Below are 20287 nucleotides of genomic sequence, written 5' to 3'. Positions count from 1 at the left end.
CTGGGTTTCAGGACAGCTGGGTTCAGTTCTGTCTTGCACATGTGATTTATGGGCAGCAGCATGTAAATCCATCGGGGCTCAAGCTTACAGATTAAACACTGGAAACAGCTCCGAACCCTTCTGAGAACAACCTCGACAGAGTTTAGCAATAAAAGCAAGGGTAGAGGGCTTCATTAATGTTCTATTAAAAAATACACATGAAGTTTTAGAAAAAGAATGGAGCGGATTAAGCATTTGAGAGCACTGTTCTGGGGTTGAAGGAAGCATTCCCTGAGGAGACACAACTGCCTGGTCCAAGACTTCACCTGTCTTTCCACTGAAGCACAATGCCAAATTAGATGAATAATTGATCTAATGAAAGACAATGACATTGCAGGTCTCTTTTTTGACCTTGAAATTAGCCATGCTTGCCAAGTGATCTGTGACCTTCTGAAGGGAGGTACTAGAATTGTAACGATGGAAGGTGGTGTTGAGCCTTTTCTCCTGAACACATGGAAAAGTGGGCTTTTGTTTTCCTTTCGAAAAGCCCTTATATCCAAGTGCATTACAGGACCTTTGGGAAGTTACTTAATCGGTGGCAAAACAGGAGCAGAACCCAAGCTGCCTGACACCTCAACTTATGCACTATTCAGAAGCCCTTCAATTAAATCAGCCTTGTTACACTTATGTCATATTGCCAAGTATAGAAGAAATAAACACCATGAATGCTTCTGATCTTTTCCTGAATGCAATGACTACCTTTTCTCCAGCTCTGAATCTCCAAGGGTTCCATTCATCAGCTGATTTGGAGTCCATTTTAAAGTCAAACTATCTGCTGATTGATGAAGGGAGAGATACCCAGGAATTGCCTCCAAGTCGTCTTTCTGTTCACAGAAGCAAGAAACAGACAATCCAGATGACTAAAGTGCACAACTATAATTGTCACGTTCCATTCTTCCTATGCCTCACAAGTTCCAGAGCAGTGCATTATCTAGGAACTGCTGAGGGAAACCTTAACACTGAAAGTACTAGTATTTAATATTGCTATTAGAAAGATGGGAAAAAACACACTACAGTCACTGAGTTTATGAAATACGGTCTAGTATGTCTGTTCCTGCCCATATGCCCACTTCACAGTTCACATTGGTCAGGCAGTGAAAGCATTTGTCATGTCTTAATCTACCTCAGTATAATAGAGTCAAGTGGGAACACAGCACTGTCCTGAGGACAAGACATTAAGCGAGTACTTGACAAGCCTAGGTTATATTCTTACCTATAGTACTGACTTCTCAAGTCGCAGCCAGGCAGCAGCTGTGTGTATTGGCCCAAAACTCAATGTACTCACCGGCTGGACTAAGACATTGTTTTTCCCATACAAGAGGTGTGTTCGGGAATTCTGGTGCAAAGACTCCACATACTCTCTTGCCGAAGCAGCAAAGCGATCTTCTGACATGCTCCCACTTGAATGTCGTTTCCGGATCTAGCACACACACAAACACAGTCAAGGCAGATCAGGTAGGACAGGAACGACTGTACCGGCAGGCCAATAAAACAGGAACAGTTCCATTTAGACCCATCTCTGTAGAGTGGAATTTCTTTCTAGAGCCAGGAGACCTTGTAGAGAAATGACCTGGGCTCTTACTCGTCCCTGACCAAGGCAGCTCATAATTCCTTGTGAACTACCTGGTCTGACTGCAAGTGTCAAAAGCCACAGAATTTAGTTCTGGATCTCAAACTTTTCTACATACAGATAAAGAGGACATTTGGGCCCAAATGGCCTCCTAATCTGTGATAAAGGCCCCATTACAGAATAAAAAAGAAACGTTGTTCTAAATTTAGATCTCCCTCCTGGGGTTGTTTTTATGTCAACCTGTGCCTTAACTCAGAAATAGCTACACAGTAAATACCTACTCCCAGGGCTGGGCGCTTCGAAGGAGAGTCTTGGCGGCCATGTACTCCATGAATCCGGTGTCGTTGAACAAGCTCATCTGCTGAAGGGTCTGTCCAATAGTGATCAGCTGTTTTTAGCTTGGTGTACTCCAGAGCGCATGGTCCAACTAAGAAAAGAGCCCAAGAGAGAAACCTTCCAAGTCTGTTCAGAAATATATGTAGTCTTATCCTGCTGGCCAAGTACTGAAAGTGAGATTTCCTTCTCAAGCCAAGTGAATATTAATGATCGCTTAATGATCCTACAGGATCAGACCATAATATAGACAATACATATAATAACATATCAGGTCCTATTATCTAGGGCTGTATAAAAATATTCCTGTAGGACACAATACCCTGCTATAGCAGCATTAGTAGTTACAACCTGCTAGCAAGCATTCAGTAAAAAGCCATTCCCATTCTGTTCTCTGATCCAACCAATAATTAATAATAAAAACAGATGACTGGTCTCTACTGGTCTCGTAAGCAACAGAACAACATCTTCTATGTTGCTCTATCATAAATAGTTAAACTACATGCTAGAGAGAAAAATCACCTTTTGTAACACTATCATAATACAAAATGTTTTAAGAAACAATTTATTTTCTTTAGCATAAGAAGTAACTGTGCAAGAACTTACCTAGGAGAGAAGCCAGTATGGGGCCACAAACAGGATCTGCCAGTAAAGCTTCTTTTTCGTAATATTTACTAGGAATAAAAGATCAGAGTCCAGTTAAAAACACTGGCTGTTATTTTTGAAAGCTCTTATGCCTCCTAGTAGCATGAGTCCATTGACTTTAAAAATATCACACGTTACTGCTTACCAGAAAGTATGCCAAAGGAAGCAAAAGTGATAAGGGCAGGGAAGCTAGACAGGCTGCTATTAACCTGACAATTCCTTCGGCGTTTGCTGTGGGCTCCCCAGTAGTCTAGTGGAAGTCGACTGTGCGTGCAGGGGGAAGCATGACTACCGAAGTCACTTTCCAGGTCAGACTTCGCACTTAATAAAAACTGAGGCCAAACACTCATTTCAAGAGCAAATCCAGACAATTAAATTACCTATATAAAAGGGAAGATTTAAAAGTTTAGGGTTCTAAGAGTTTTACTAAGACTGAAAACAGGATCTAGGCTGTACATCTGGAGTGCTGTGCACGTAGTGAAGCAGAACACATTTTCAAAGCTTGGTTTTAGTTACAGTTCCAACACAAAAATTCCAGCAACAGAATTTTGCTGTGATTATCAAATACACTCTCTCACACAATGGACCAATAAGAAATCTGTGTATCTAAACAGCCAGAGACAGGACCAAAGGGATCCAAACCCCATATATTTTCTGAACTTGACAGGTAGAGGCAAAGTGCTAGGATTACCTAGAAATCACTGACGCATGCGTCTCCTCTAAAAGCTCTAATGGAGCTTAACTGGCTCACCTACTGATCTCATAAAGAAGAAATGTCATGTTGGGTTTGCAGGTAAAAAAGGCTTTTACAACATGGTGTGTCCTGAACTATTTTTAAAGATCATTAAAATATATCATAAGAAAGCTATGGAGAAATTAATTTATCCTATTTCAGACATCTGCTTTAGCATTAGATAATTTCCTGAACTATATGATTAACTAGATCTCCACGGAGCATAAAGGGAGCCTAGAACAACCAGTTCAATAAACCTGCACTCCAGACTTCTATATTTAACAAGATGATCACCACCCCTACTTTGGATCCATATTCTGCCCCTGATCAGCTGTGTAATCTCAGGCAAGTCACTTCCTCTCAGTATGCTCATTCTGCCTCATCTATTTTTGAACTGAGCTCTCGAGAGGCAGGAGCTTGCCTTTTACTAAATGTGTTCACCCAGTATATTTGATTTGGGGCTTTGGGCACTAATGCAATATAGAGACAAACAATAGCTCTCTGCAATTCTGTCAGTTTTCCACAGAGACCAAGAGATCCACACATTCTTAAACATCTCTTCCATCTGTGAGGAATAATCTTGAAACAATGTCAAGAACAACGAACTACTACAAATAGTAGCTCTTGCAATGACCTCAAAGTCTTCCCATCACAGCAGGCAAAGCTGACTTATAAAACCACATAGCCAAAAAATCAACACACCCAAATTTCTTGAACTGTCATTATCCTCTGCTGTCTCTTCCACTAGATGGGGCTCAAACTCTAAACCATCTTCTCTTCCTCAAGAACAGAAGAGCTGGACTTAAACATGGAGCATTTGAGCAGTAATGTCACAAAAAAGCAAGAGAACAAGCCTCATGAAGAGGTTCGTTTTATTCACTAAGTCAGGTTCTCAAAATCACACACCTGCAATTAAGGACCTGATCCGAACTCATTTGGAACAGATGGAGAAGGCAGTAAGATGAACATCTATAATACAACAATTGAGACTGAACTCTCTTGTCATGTCTCCAGGTGAATTATGTGGAAAAAATAATTTAAAAAATCCTTGTATCCGTGTATCAGCAGACATATTGATACATTGGACTAAAATGCTTTCATTAACTATGTCTCTGGGACACAGCCCACCCTCCCACTGTCTCTTCTGCACACAGCTCTTAAAACAAACTGGCATTAGATATCCCAGAGCAACAGTTTTCTTTGAACAGCACAAAGACCTTTCTTCCATCCTCTTTCTTCTTAGTGGCAAGATAGGTCATGACAATAAAGCTGATGACAAGGAAAATGGTAATGCAAACTTGTAAATACACTGTGAGAATAAGTTCCTCTGCCCTAGCTCTCTTCCTTGCTCAGACCCATGGGCTTTGGACAGCCAAGAACGTGTGCCCCCAGTGCAGAATAGCAAGAGCACCACTGCGAACAAATTGCAATGGCAGTGGGGACAGACGTACTTTTCTGGGACCGTATCAAGCTTTAGGGTTCCTACCTTCCTCTTCTTATGGGAAATTGTCCCCAGTGTACCCCTTAATTCTTCTTTATCAGTTACGGGAGGGTAGGAAGGCACAAAGGGTAGAGTTAAGAACTACCTCTTGGGAAACCAAAGCTAATGCTTGACAGTAGGAAGCGATGATAGAGTATGTCATAGAACAGAGAGGACTTGTCTTCTCCTCTTAAAGAGTCCCTGTGGATTACATCCATAAAGCATTGATGCTCTTTGCTGGTTTTGCAAGGGAAGATTCACTTTACACAAAACTTGAATCTTCTAAAAAGGAAACATGCTTAAAAAAACCTTATTTCAGAGCCCTAAGGGTTTATGTCATTAACTCCTCCTCTTGTAAACTCATTTCCTCTTCTTTTATCTACAAAGGGCATTTTCTTCCCTGACATCTTAACATTCCAAAGGATTATTTTTAATTAATGTAAGTGAATTAAGCACTCCTGACCTATTAGAAGACACTCCACTGAGTCGCTGAGGTCTAGGTCCCATTAGAATTTGGGCATCTAATATCTACTGAAACCGAAGGTGCCTAAGTGAGTGGAAAGGATCTGGGCTTCACATGCTTCTGAATGCATTACTCTTTATGGTAGCACTGTTCAATATTGCCAACTTTAGAAAAAATTAAAAGAAGTCCTTAATAAACTGCAAGTTAGTTTTTTTTAGCTAATTTCTGGAAAGCTGTATGGCTGTTAACATTTTTTGTAAGTCTGAAACATGTCAATGATTTGAAACAAAAGTAGAATTTCTTCTAAATGTCCGTGTATCTGGTTTTCTTCCTACCAGAAGTTTGAAGACGATTTTTGATTAAATCCCTTGTTGCAGATACCTAAACACATCAGTCCAACAAATCCCTGCGCTTCTGATTCTTTCCTTACCTGCAGTTATCAACAATATACTGCACAATCTTGTCGAGCACTTTCTCAATCAATGCTGTCCGAACCCATATGTGTTTGATGGCCTGAGGTGTCAGGACAGGCATTTTGCTTGTGGCTGATCCCTGCCTCTTGAGGGGCTCCTGCCCATTTGGCTGATTTTTCCTGCAAAAGGAGATAAGGCAAAAGTAGTCAGAATTCAGACTCTTCTCACAGAAAGCTCTCCAGTGAAAGACTGCGTAGAGAGGTGTTGGAATACACAGCATGTATCTGACAAATAAGTATCTGTATACTAGCTGTCTACATTACTATGCTAGCACTCATTACCATTGGGGTGCGGAGTTTTAGTCAGTCCATCATCAGGGATTTTCTGAAAATTATGGCTCTAACTAACGATGTAGGATGTCTCGGTTCTGAGTTATGAGTAGAAGTCTGTAAGGATTATCTAATTCACAGACAGATGCTAAACAAGCTCTAAAAAAGCCCCCCAACAGGTCTGTATTAGGTATCTTGGGCTAGGTAGTAACCTACTGTCGTGGTTTAATCTCAGTCAGCAACTGAGCACCACACAGCCACTTGCTCACTCCTCCCTGCCCCAGTGGGATGGGGGAGAGAATTGGAAGAGTAAAAGTGAGAAAACTCGTGGGTTGAGATAAAAACAGTTTAATAATTGAAATAGAATAAAATACTAATAATAAGAGAATAATAAGAATATACAAAGCAAGTGATGCACAACGCAATTGCTCACCACCTACCGACCGATGCCCAGCCAGCCCCCGAGCAGCAGCGTCCAGTTTATGTACTGGGCATGACGTCGTATGGTGTGGAATATCCCTTTGGCCAGTTTGGGTCAGCTGTCCTGGCTGTGCCCCCTCCCAGCTTCTCGCTGGCAGGGCACGAGAAGCTGAAAAGTCCTTGACTAGTGCAAGCACTGCTCAGCAACAACTAAAACACTGGGGTGTTATCAACATTATTCTCATACTACATCCAAAACACAGCGCTGTACCAGCTTCTAGGAAGAAAATTAACTCTATCCCAGCCGAAACCAGGACACCTACCAAAAATATCTTCTCCGCTGCTGGAGCTTTAGGAAAAGCCCAACATTTGAGCTCCTCCAAGACTCCCACATACTAGGCTGAAAGGAATAGGCTGTAAATCCATTGCAGACCATACACCCCAAAAGAAAAAGAAAACCAAAATGCAAAGTGTAGCAGAAAATAAGTCACACCTGATGAACAGAAGTTTGCTTCTTATCAAACAGAGCTTCACACTTGGGAAAGCCACAGGAAGAACAGTAAAAAGAAGATTCTTGTCTCCCAGCTTTCTCTGGGAAAGCTAGCCACAACCCCAAGACAACACACAGCTGTTTCAGCATGAGATATTCCCACCGAGACCAGAAGCATGGAGCAGGATTTGAGATAACACAGGCAGAGCTTTTCCAGGGACCTCCTGCCATACCACCATCAGGCAATCCTTGGGCACAGGCCCATCTTTTCATTCTCTCTGTAAAGCACCACATATAGCTATAGCACAGACTGTGCTAGTGTCTTGGCAGTGAGATCCTATCTCCTACCACCTACAGAATGACAACAAGACAACTAAGAAATAAGCAACATCAAAATGAGAAACTAGAACTAGAGCAAATGAGCATCCAAAGCCAGCCGGGAGCTTGCTTACAGCCAAGACCCCCTACAGCATAAGCCAGCACAGCAACAGGTCCACCTCAGAAACGGGGAGCTTAAAATGCTGCCTTTTAGTGGCAGGATGGCAAGCTGGCTATACAAAGCAGAATCACTTCCCAAGCGCGGCTGTCAACAAGAACGTGGGGGCTGCTCAGCACGGTGGTCTCTGAACCAAGTGGGAAGATGTCATTCCTTTCTGTGGAGCTACCTGCTGCCCAGAAAAATCTACTTGACCCCAGTCCAATGAGGGACAGTAGCATGTTGTGCCCCAGGCACGCTGTGGGACAGTGTTTTGCCGCATGAACAGGATGGTACTTTACTCTGTGAACCCCAGTATGCTGTGCTGCCTGCCATGCCACTGCACAGCTTCATGTGGCTGGAGCCGAAATTTGCATCATGCCAAGGAGCAGTTTTGTGCCTTTCATCACAACACACATGCTCTTACCCATGCTGGGTGTCCTGCCACCCTGCTGGGTGAGCATCCACCTCTCATCCATTGAGTTCTGGTCTTTAAAATACATTTTCATACTGACAACAATGCTCCCTTCACTTCTTTGGTGGCACTGACACAAATTATCACTTGTCACTGTTGAGATAATTAATGGCCTGAACAGATTTGGAACCAGAGACTGATTTTGAAGCTGAATGTGCTGCCTAGCGCTTTCCAGTTTCTAAAAGGTGGCCCCCAAAAAGGAAAATGCATTTGTTCTCTCCGTTTCTCTTTCCTGCTGCCTAGCAAAGTAGCTGAAATGTGAATTTGTGTTCCCTTCCTCCCTCCCCGCTAGCTTTGCCGGCGGCATTAGTTATGTAAGACAAGAAGATGACACCACTCCATACTGAATACTTGACACGCAGCAACAAGTCACAATGCACAACTTTATAAGGTGGTACCAGCCACACAGTGTCTCCCGTGACAGCACTGGTGTGGCACTGCCCCAAATCCTCTCCTCCTAAAGTACATAATGCAACTAAGCCACGTGTCCATAGCGTAGCAGGTGGTGAAGCTGTGCCAGCCCTGCCACAGCATGTGGTGACATCTTGTGATGGGTCCATACTCCTGCATCAGGCAATATAATGCAGGTGCAGGAGAAAGGTACACTATAGAGCTGAGCACTGGGAGAGCTTCCTACTTCCGCACAGTACTGCAGGTTTGCCTTAGTTCTCCATACACTGGGCTGGCAGTGGAAGACTAACCCTCTTAATTTCTTTCCCAGAAAATTTGCCCCTCAAAATAGCACAAAAGAAGGTTCAATTTTGTCCTAACTGAAAAGAGAAACACCGATGTCTTCAACAAGCTGCAGTAGAAAATCCATGTTCTCAAATGATGCTGTACTTTGACAGTACTCAGGTCCCCTTTCAGGAAAGTGTTCAATTACAAAGACTAAATACAATAGTCAGGTGCTGTCTTGAGTGAGATCTGTAATTCTTCTCCACATTTACAAAGTCCTTAGTCCTCCATTAGGCCATGACAGAACCTCTACAAGGCAACACACATGCAGTGACAATCCCAAGTCAAGAAATACACATGACACCACTAACATCAGAGGAATTCAAATGTGTTTAATTGCATCCTAAACAGGGGCTTTCTTAAGCCACAGCCTCAGGAGCAATTATACTGCTACAGCACTTATGTCTCATTTTATACGTTCAACAAAGCAAGTCCACCCCCTGCAGTATTTCCTAATAGAGTCTCTTTGCTGTGCGTATTTTCTACAGCACTTAAAGTTTGTGGTTGTTAATAGCTGAAACCCACACAAAATGTCTCCAAAAGAAACCACAGAATTTAAGTTCATTTGCTCCTTTCTGTTAGATGACACAGCCAAAGGTCTTTGGTGGTTACAGTAGGGTTCATGTGGGCTCTTAACTGAGGAGGAACACTGGGAAATTTTCAGTAGAAAGCATCCTTCTTCCCAACATTTAAAAAACTTAAATTAATAAAATCCCAGTCAATATCAGTAGGCACACAATTAAAAAAAAAACCAAAAACAAAAATAGGATGTGCCTGTTAAAAACGACACAATATTCAGAAGTCTAATAAAGATAAATGCCAGAAAACTACACAGACATGTAAGTATAAGTGCTAATTTAAACAACTGTCAATAACTGAAGACTTCAATGCAACACAAATAGAAGTCAAGCTCTCTTGACAAAGCCCTTAACAGCAAGTTGATCAAGAGGCTAGAAGTTCCTACAATGTACAAAGACCTCTTAAGGCTTAGCAGTGCTACTGCACTACCGTCTACAACCAGAAGAAAAAAAATCTCCTGTCCTGAGTTTACAAGACAAGACACTCATCCCACAGACTCATGCACTGTGCTTCAGTCAGCAGAACCACATGAAAAATTTTAATTGCACTACTCGCCACTAGCAAGAAGTTTAGGACTTTCAGCAACCTCAAGTCCTTGACTCCAGACCAAATTCAGTCGTGCTCAAGTCCAGCGTGTTCTGAACTGCTTTTCCCATAATCAGTCTCTCACTGCTGACTGCCTCTTCTTGAGTTCATCCTTCTTCCTATCATTCTTTGTGTCCATTAACTTAACTATTTCTACCGTAATACCCACAAACCTTCTGTTATTGGTTTGGCAAGGAGCATGTCAAAACAGCTTTTCCAGTAAGTCTGTTCTGCAGTTCCTCTTGCCACCCACATCCCTTCCCACCAACAGTCCAAACTGGTCCACCATACCCTGACTGTGAGCACTCTCTAAAATCATCAGTTATTATTCACTTTTGTTGCTTTGTGTGGGCTGGACACACTGATCCGCTATACTGAGAAGCGAAACAAAACACCAAAGACCCAATTCCCAACCTCTGTCTCTCTGCTAGCTGCCAGTTTGATCAAACAAAAACATTTGCCTTAAAGTTACAGACGCTAAAGAGACAGAGCTTTAACATATGTGGCCAAGACAGACCCCTTTCTGTTTACCAGGCAGTCTCTGTATCCTCTCCATGCTGCACACACATTGTATGAATTTTGCTGATAAACAGACCTCAGCCTCACCTGCCTTCTACCTGCTGCTGCAGTTCCTGCACTTTCTTGCATATGTCTCCAGCTATTGCATACGTCTTGCCAACTTTGGTGAACAGCGCAGCCACCTTGTCAGTCCGCAGGAAGCCGGCAGCCCTGCGCTTCAGCATGTGCAGGAGACACGCTTCCACAACACCTGCAAGAAAGGAAAGGAGATAAAGTTACGGGTACTGCTGTCCTTCAGTCTTCTCTTCGGTGAATACCATCTGCTAACACCCACTGGTCAGGTGTGGAGCCAAGAGAATGGGGGGTGTGTGGGGGGGAAGAGACAGGCAGAAAGAGACTAGATCTCAAAATCAGATGATGCAAGCATGTGTCTAATCTGCAACAATAAGCACCTTTTAAGTTACAGATAACATCAGTACATAAATGAACCAAAGGACTGAAATATATCCCACTATTTTCACCCCGTTTTACACGTCACTGTGAAAGAATTCCTGATTCTACTGAAAATGATGCAAAAGGCAAAACCTCTTCTCAACTCCTCGTGGTAGAACCAGGTCCCCCAACTCAAGATATAATGAGCTAGAAATCTGCTTTTACCGATGATCTCTGTTTTGAGCAGAGGCTCCTATTTATCTTTGTGAGTTGCTGCATCCATTTCTCCCACTTGTATTTCTCCATATGGTCTGGTGTTTGCAATGAAAAGGACTAATTGGAGGCCATACTTTCCTGTTATTTGCTACTCATTTTTAAAATCATGTAGAATTTTATGATTCACACTTTATGACGTGAAGAATGATACCAGCAAAAAGGCATCTCATGTAAGTTATACAGAGTTCAGGTTCAAACCTGAACTGATCTCTGAATGCAGAATGTGAGAAATTGCTGTATTTAACCAACTACTGTCATGCAGTCAATTGCTGTGTATCATTTAATCTATCTAGTGACCACACAGCTTTCATTGACACAGGATCTTGATTTGCAGAAGCAGGGTAGAACAAATCATCCTTTTATTTCTGATTAGTAAAATACTGAATCTTCATGTCCCAAATGGAAGTGAGATACTTTCATTATGCCACCTCTCATTGGAAATAGGTATGAAAATAACAAAAAAGTCGACCAACCCCCTCCCCCTCAACTGCCTTATGTATTCCATTCTCCTCTGGCAAAGGGAAGACTATGAAAAAAGCATGAGACACATGCAAACATTACTATCGCATTGGTTAACACAACTGGGAAGGAACTCAGATGCAATGAGACTACAGTAGACATGGAAGCCTACGGGACAGGTAAGGCTATGTATCAGGAGAGTTAAAGCTGCTTTTCTTATGTGTTTCACTGTTTAAAATGGCATATTCAAGACAAAACCACAAACTGCTCCTAGAATACTGCTGCCTGCAGATCTCTCATTACGTGGTGACTAATAAAAAAAACTTAGAGAAATGAGGAGGCTGGATGAGGAGAGAGAGATATGCAAGAATCAAAGCCAGAGCTACACTTTCTTCAGAACACATATAACCCACAAGCATTGGAGTCCAGCTAGGTCACAGCTGACCTGAGCTGGTTTTTGTTTGTGTGTGTGTTTTGTTTTGTTTTAATATTCCTGAACTCTGAAACAAGTCTCACTGAGGGAATTGAACTTTTGAGTTGGCTGGGTGGAGAAGAGAGTTGGTTGTTTTACTGTGTTAATAGACGGGAACATGTATCAAACACAGCAGCATGATGGCTGGCTGGAAACAGACTCTGCTGGGAGGTGGTACAATGATGATGCCTTCCACTCACCTAGATTATGGGAAAGACATTTTCTTTTTTGGTAAAAACAGGGAAGATAGGAGACTTCTAACATCAGCCCACTCTGTCCTCCCTCTCTTCCTTCACATTAGGAACAAATGGCTTAATAACAGTGTACTTAAACATCACCGGACATTTCAGTTCACTCTCTACTGATGAGTGGTCCACAGCTTGCAGCTGCTCCAGGCTCTCTGCATATTCACACCGTTCTCAGTCACACTGGGTTTGTCACCTCAAAGACAATTACAAATAGCTAGGCCTGTAACGAGCTTCCACCACCACTCGGATAGACTCTCTGATTTGAAATGCTTAACACACCTTAATCGAGTTATGTTGTGGGCATCCATGTTCCAGCCTAGAAAATTCTCCAAGTGCCAGGGGCAAAGCTCCTAGAAGAATGACTTGTTCAAGTCTTTGCATCAGTTACAAAGACCTTCAGGGTAACATGCCCATGTACCCAGTGACCGTCCATCTTGACGTGGTAGGATGTACAGCCTGGAGAAGCGGCAGCCATCGACTACCGGATCTTTTAAGGAATCAACTGCAACTCAGACATCACGGGAGCTAGAGAACAAAGTGACGTCCTCAGGAAAAGACAGCATCACCTGTGACCGGTGTGAAGTTACTCTGCAATCACAGGTACTGAAGATGAACCAGTTGTTAGGACACTTGCTGGACTAAAATCATAGGGTCTACTAGAAAACAAATAGGAAACTGAACAATTATGCTAGGGAAGATAAACCCCTCCCAAAGCACTAGAGATCACTACAAGACAATAAAGCCTGGTAAGATAGGCTCACCTTCCAACAGAGCCCACCATCTAGCTTTGGACAGAAAGATTAAAAGGCCTATGAACTGAAAAGAAAATGTAACACTACTACAGCCTGAGAGGGAACAGAGATGCAGCCAGACCTACAACTACAACAGATCCACCTGTGAGGTTCATTTTGCAAACCTTACTGTAACATGCTCTGATGATCACCAGCAAAAGACCGCATTGCACTATTTCAGCCTTGCAAGACTGCGCATCAGAAATCTAACCAGCTCTCATTTAAACTGCTGCAGGAAAAAGAAACAAGATAAGTACAAATAAAAAACAAAATAAAAAACAAGCCTTCCCTGTCTATCAGCTTTTAAATCGAGACTGCAGATGACTCATCCAGGCAACACTGTCCATAAAAAGGTATGAAGGAGAACAGACCAACTATTTTACAGGGAGGAGAAAAAACCCAACTTTATCTGCAAGGTGTGCACTCACTGAAACCCATGCAGGCGTGCCAGCCCTTACAGAAGGGTTTGAGTTCAGCATCTGAGCGATGCTCTCCTGTGTTTAATGACAGCAGGCAGTCCTGCAGTAAATTGCAGTTAGAATTGCCACATTAAATTTTCGTTACGAGTAACAAATGGTACTCCATCTGCTCTGATACACACTGCATCTCTCCCAAGATTCAGCAGCTAATTTTGAAAGAACGCAGTATTTTGTTGCACTTTAAGCCCAATATTGTCAGGTGCTGAGCATTTCCTGAAGACTCCCCCTCCTTATTGTATTTAATGGCCTCCAAATCCCGTAATACCTAAAAGACTGCGTCTGAAAAAGACCTATCCTCACTGCTCAGTTCCTGAAAACTAACCTAAGTCCCAGGGAAGACTGAACAGCATGCAGAAACACCTCCTGCGTTTAGCTAGCCCAGAAGCTACGGCAGTCGGGGGATCACAGGATGTGTCTGTATTGAACAGCATTAGTAAAAACGTCCCCTTCATCTCCAGCACTGCTACCCCATTTCTTTGCTTTGCAAGACTGAAGAACAACCTGCTGAATGAACAAAAAAAATTAAGATAAGCATTTATGAGGTATTAATAACTTCACATTTTGTGTCTTATCACTCTGGAAAAAAGAAAAGTCTAATTGGCTTCCTGCTATCACATCCTTACTACACAAATTAACCTAATGCGTGTTCAGAAAGCAAAATCATTTGCTCTTAGAGTGCAGAAAACAGCACTAGAAAAACAAATTGGAAATGCGCTGTGGGATAACCATGCCACTATTTTACTTTCAGCTGTGAAGGCAGATATGTTTTTAAGCTAAGTAACATTGGCTAAAATCTGACAGAAAATAAAATTTCCATGGAAAGTCCTAATTTCCCTATGAGACAGCCAGTGGAGTTAAATACAGATTGCTTAGGGACTTGGGATTGTTCACTTTTAATGATTTTTAGTGAGATACAACTAACCTGAGTTAGCAAACCAAGTCTTCTAATTGTATACCCTGAATTCATTCTTTGTGAAGTAGAGAAGTCCGCATTCTCTCTTCTCCTCCTTCCTAGTCCTAAGTTTATGTAGACTGCAAATTCTTCAGAATAAATTTGATATATTTCCTTATTGCACAACCTATATGAGAACCACCACAACCGAAACTCCAATTTCATCTTAAAATGAAACAAGAGACACGTACTATCTTAATAGTCTCTCCTCAAGCTGCCTAATCTGAAACATGTCACGTAAATGCTGTTGGCAAGCATGCCAAAAGCACAGGATCGTGATGCACTGTGCTGTGAGCAGCTTCTTCCAACGCTCGAACAACAGGGACAATTCAAATAAACACAGGAAAACCCTACACACACATAGCCATCCTCCAATAAATGAGTAACTCAGGAGATTGGCAAGCCCTGTGGAAAGCAGTACAGCTGGTATAAATGAAACAGCATGTCTCACGTACTTACTGATAATGAAGGACTTGTTTTTTGCTTTTGTTTTGTTGCTGGGTTTTCTTTTTTTTTTTTTTTTTAAATAAATAAGAGCATTTGGGCATTCACAGCATTCAATTGATGTCTTCAGCATAAATGCTTGTGCCATGCAAATCCACACCCGTTCTATTTCCAGGGCAAATGGACAAAATTGCTGTTGTGTTAGAAAGTAGACAAAAGAAATACTGGCCCATCCATGTTATTTCCATGTCTCTATAATCCAAATAAACCCTCACTGAGTAGTACAACAAGGTATTCATACACTTTTACACCCACTACCTCTCTGAAAAAAATAGTGTGATTCACCTTTCTCTGTGATCCCTCATTTAATTGCTTATTACCTTCCAAGTTGCACTGTCAACGGCACTGACAAACTGCTGTTTGGATGGATAGAGTATCCTAAATTTTAAAAAACTGGTTATTACTTTCTGGATTAGACTAAGGTCCCATTGTATCGAGCACTGTGCAAACACATACTGAGAGACAGTCAAACACGCATAGGTAAGACTGATAAAAAGTAGAAGAAAATATGTATAAATTTATCCCACTTTTTGCAGTGAGAGAACAGCATTCTTGAATACTTAAAAGACATCATCAGGAACTGAGGATCAAGGCACTTATCAGCATTTTATCTGTAAGTAGATTTAACTGGAAGAAGAGAAGAAAGCTTATTCAGCCTTGACCCTCGTGAGACGGACAGTAAGTCACTGTGTTTCTCCTCTCCACCATATCCCCAAGAAGAACACCAATAACCCCTCCATGATTAGGGCTTTGTTGCAGCTGGTCCTGGGCTATACTGGAAAAACTGTCCTAGCATTTCTTACTGCTTGTTTGCAAAGAGGGTCCTGCCTGGGTTGAACCCAGAGGAGTCCTAGCCCCGGAGAAGCAAAAACCAAAGACTCACTAAGATGTTGTATGGCAACACTGGAACAGTGCCAACGGCCTCAGCTTCTGCAGACTCCTGTTATGCCTCTCTTAGGACATGAGCTTGACTGCATCAAACAAGGTTACCGAACAGCAAGTCTGGCACTGCTTCCCACGCCGGTATACTTCCCTTCCAGAACTACTGCCTCAGAAGACAACCACCCCCTTGCTTTTTCACCCATATTATGCACAAAAGCCTAAGCGCGGCACTATTCTCTGAAAGGAGGACCAGGACACAAGGGCACATCCCTGCTTGACCCCTCTTAGCAATCAGCTTATACCAGGAAACATCCGCTGCAATCAAAGGACATCCGTAGGTGGCAAAGGCAATGCCTGTGGTCTTACACAAGCGGGAGCCCAGCGCTGATGACATCTCTGCAAGCAAGGCTGTTTCTACTCAAAGGAAGCATCTGCGCATCTAGCACAGAAGCAGCAGCGGGGGCGAGCACTGTTTGGTTGCCCATGGGGTTTTGCAAGGCCAGGTAGAGCGGCATGGGGAGAACAAAGAGTGGTGACAGCATGGGGATGTTCTTCACATCACAGTCATAGATCCTGTCTAGCAACCATCACAACAACTCTTAACCCAGCTACTGTTTTGCTCTTTCAATTAGAAATAAAGAAAATGAAAAAAGAAAAGCAGCTTTCCGGATGCCTGAAGCAATGAAGCAATAATTGGTTCCAAATCTTAAATGAAGCAACCTGCCTTTAAAAATAACTGCAAAGAAGTGCATTGCTGTTGCTTAGGAAACAGGCTCTCTTCCCACCTTCACTGTTGTTTGTTTTTGTTGTTTTTTTCTTTCTTTAAAACAATAAAATATTAATGAAACAAATTTAGTGAAAAGCACAGCAGGCACAGCTTTAATTATTAATAAATGTTGCAGCTGCCATGGAGGGCAATTTCCACAGTGACTGTCCCTAAAGCCCCAATATTTAATTATTCCATTGTGACATTTCTCATCACAAGGACTTGGCATAACATCAGTCCCCAACTGACTGTAACACACGTGTAGTGGTTATTTGCAAGGAGGGAGACACCGGAATTAGCTGCTGGATTGCCTCAAAATGTATGTTCCACAGGATGAGAGATTAATGCACCATGTCCAGTTCTATGCGTAAGGCACCCTGAGATCTGGGTTCGGGTTTTAGTCCCAGCCCGTGTGACCTTCAAGTCATTTCATTCTCCTCTACTTCACCCATAGGCTGAGGCTAACGGTACTGTCTGTCTCCAACTTTTCTCTCCAGGCTCCTTTATACAAGGGAATTTTTCAAGAACAGCTAACTGACTTCACGTTCACATCTGACCTAATCTGAATTAGCTTTCAAACACACAGTGGCTTTTATCCAGTTGAACTATAAAACGGTTGAGGAGGGGAGTACAACACAGATGCCCTCCTATTCCAACCCAGGGGACTGCACAGATGTCACCTCCGCAGCGTACGACAGCAGGAAGGCACCCCTCCAACACAGCAAGCAGCAGAGGAGCTTCACAGCACATTAGTTAAAGAGGTCAGCTGCCTGGGAGAGTCAAGGAGGGCTTTTTGTTTACCGTGCGTCGGAAGGCAGACACTGATCTCATTGTGGTTGTGGGTGATGTTGACAAAGTGCATTCTCCTGCATGCGTGCACACACAGCCAAGCTCAGCCAGAAAGGAAACTTTAACGCATCCTGAACAAACTTGCAGAAGAATCATGTCAACCTGCAGAATCTTTTAAAAGACATGAGAGGACCTTGACAGTGATGCTCAAATGGCTTTACAGAGAGGAAATACAAGGTATTTGAGGACGTCTCCTTAGCTCCACTCACCTTTTCTCTTGTTTCTCTTCTATTTTAAACCAACCACAAAAATTAGATTTCTATTTTCTAAGCATTGGATTGAAACAGTAAAAGCACACTGTTTACAGTGAAATGAGCCAGCATTTACAAACTCTTACTCCTGAAAACCTCCACGTCTCCCCAGGAAAGTCTCTCCTTTTCTGTGCAGGAAGGCCTTCACAAACCCACTGCTCTGCAGTTCGGCCGCTTACACTTCTTGCATTCTGGTAATCTGCAAGGGAATTAGCATTGTTTCTTGGCCAGCTCTTGGATTTAAATCAATTCTCCATGGCAGGCTCTTGGCATTCATCTTGTAGGCTTGTGGGAATAGGTGAAAACAAACTGAACTAACTCATTTATCCTGAATATAATAGACGCCCCTCCTATTGTTCTGCTGGACGGTGTCAGAAACGACAAGAAATTTTAACTGAACACACAAAACGGTATGGTGTGCACAAGCACTTCCCTTCCCCATTTCCATAGTGCATCAGCATACATTTTCAATCAGTTGAAATCAATACAGATTATGTATTACAACCACACTCAGAGATGCACACATAAAACCCAACCAGCATGCAAAAGAGACAACATCAAGAATACATGGTAGAGCTGGTAATCTTGACAGAGAACTATTTTGGGGGAAGAGAGCTAAAGGGTGAGGTAAATCAAGTTTCTGCAAACCCGCTTTTCTTTATTTTTAAGAAACCAAAAACAGGTAATCCCCCTGGAGTTGCAAACTGCAGAACACAGAGCTCAGATTGCTGCCTAAAAAGACAACACACAAAACATTTTAGAGGTTCTAGTTAGAAGAACCTTTGGGACAGGAAAATGAAGTTATTTACCTATTTTAAAGAAAATGAACCATTTTTCCCTTTTTGGAATCTGATACTCTTAAAAGACATAAAAAGAGATGAAGGTTTAGCTGTTTCTGGAGGAACTGATAACATCAGAAAGACATCAACAGGTAGTTTTGTGTACAATCAGGTAGTTTGCACACACATACACATGCTTTTATTTATATGTATGCATGCACACGGATAAATAACTACTGTAAGCTTTCTGAGCAGAGCACAATGTGATCCTGAGCCTGCCTACTGTCGTTATACTTACAACAATAAATACATACAAAAACCGACTACAGAAAAACGCAGATATTCATTATGTGAAGATTGGAAGAGCAGCACTGCATTTGGAATAAATCAACACAGCTCAGGTAATTCCCTTGTATCGTTCAGCTGACAGCAGCCATCTAGAAATTCATTAACTCCAGCCAGTTTTGAGGAACATCCCCTGCAGTATCCACCACTGAATTTAATTAAGTGCAGATACATTATTGATTTACAGTCCAAATAATCACAGTCCCCAACAAGCTTTGAAAAATGTCACGTTTTTATGACTTCAACAAGGCCACTTCTTGCAGGGTCAGGTGAACAACTTCAGTTTTCTCCTTTTTTGCCTTTATGAAAATCTTGACATGACTTAATGGAGTGTGAAATAAGAGAGTTCCAGGGATGGGGCTGGAAGGGTGGTAAGCAGAGAAAAGAAGGCCGTGGAAGGATTATTTATGGGGTTTATTTAGCAGATGAAATTTTCCTTAGACAGGAAGAAACACTGCAGCTAAATAGCTTGTTTTCATGGAAACTGTGCACAGGGAATAGAATTCATGAGGCTGAAGAAAATTAGAACAAGTGAAAAGAGGAGGATGATAAAGAAGCAGTCAGATGCTCACTATCTCCAGCTGCTGTTGCTTTACCTAGCTAATCACAGATCTCCCCAGTTTGAAACCAATTTTATTACCAAGTTATAGCATGCTATGTCATTGAGAAACGCATACTGAGTAGATGAGATACCCAGCTGTACCTGCATACTAGCTAAGAAGCAAGTGACTGCAGAGGAGATATCCAAATTTGCTCCTTTGTCTGAAGGGTACTGCCTTGTGCCTCTTATGGAAAAGGGAAAAACTGAATAGCAAGCATGTGCTTAAGTCTCAGTCCCCATATGACATTCTGTCTTCAAATGCCAAGGATGACAGACTCTCCAGATAGAGCTGCACTGCAAATAAGGGATTTCACGTGACAAATCCAAGTACGCTCATGGGACAGTAGGCAAGGATAGTAAGGAGAGAGCTGTGCTACAGCCAAACTCTCACTCCCACCTGCCTCACCTTGCCGTGATTTTCAATACGTCATTCATCAAACCCTGCAACAACCTCTACAACCGAGATGGAAGGATTCCCTTGCCTATCAGAACAAAAAGCACTAAAAAAAGTGGTTCATTTTGAACTAATATCTTCCTCAGACCTCTGGTGCTGTGATTTAAGTACCATAGCATGGAGTATGAATGACATAAAGATATCTGTGATCACTTCTTAATTTTCAGGGTTGCAATCATTTTCAGGGTTAAGCGCACAAACCTCCACGATGAAAGCGTTCATATGTCACCGAGATAGAGGAAGTACCCTCAGTACAAAGCAAAAAAAATTCTTCATAGAAGAGTAGGAAACGAGTATAAATAAAGTCCAATTAAATATTTTCTTTATAATCACAGCCTCAAGCTAATGCCTCAGTAGTTAAGTACAACTCATGCTTTATAACTGGGCATCCCTTAAGAGCTACACGCATCAGTTATCTGTGCTGATGCGTTTCCTCCATTGCTGACGTATGACTTCAGTACTTT

General features: G+C 42.2%; 1 protein-coding gene across 1 annotated transcript in view; it reads right to left on the bottom strand.

Annotated features, from left to right (window-relative positions):
• The window catches only part of SGSM2 (small G protein signaling modulator 2), a 60486-nt gene that overhangs the window by 22632 nt on the left and 17567 nt on the right, over nt 1-20287 (bottom strand). Inside the window, exons 3-8 of the mRNA XM_009318810.1 lie at nt 10371-10533; nt 5694-5855; nt 2549-2616; nt 1891-2036; nt 1325-1459; nt 739-863 (exon numbers count right to left, since the gene is read on the bottom strand). Of these exons, the coding sequence (XP_009317085.1) occupies nt 739-863; nt 1325-1459; nt 1891-2036; nt 2549-2616; nt 5694-5855; nt 10371-10533 (799 nt within the window). The remainder of the gene's footprint in view (nt 1-738; nt 864-1324; nt 1460-1890; nt 2037-2548; nt 2617-5693; nt 5856-10370; nt 10534-20287) is intronic.

This window comes from Pygoscelis adeliae, unplaced genomic scaffold (assembly GCF_000699105.1).
Source record: "Pygoscelis adeliae isolate BGI_AS28 unplaced genomic scaffold, ASM69910v1 Scaffold392, whole genome shotgun sequence".
In the NCBI taxonomy this organism is placed as follows: domain Eukaryota; kingdom Metazoa; phylum Chordata; class Aves; order Sphenisciformes; family Spheniscidae; genus Pygoscelis; species Pygoscelis adeliae.
This window is presented reverse-complemented; position numbering and strand designations above follow the sequence as displayed.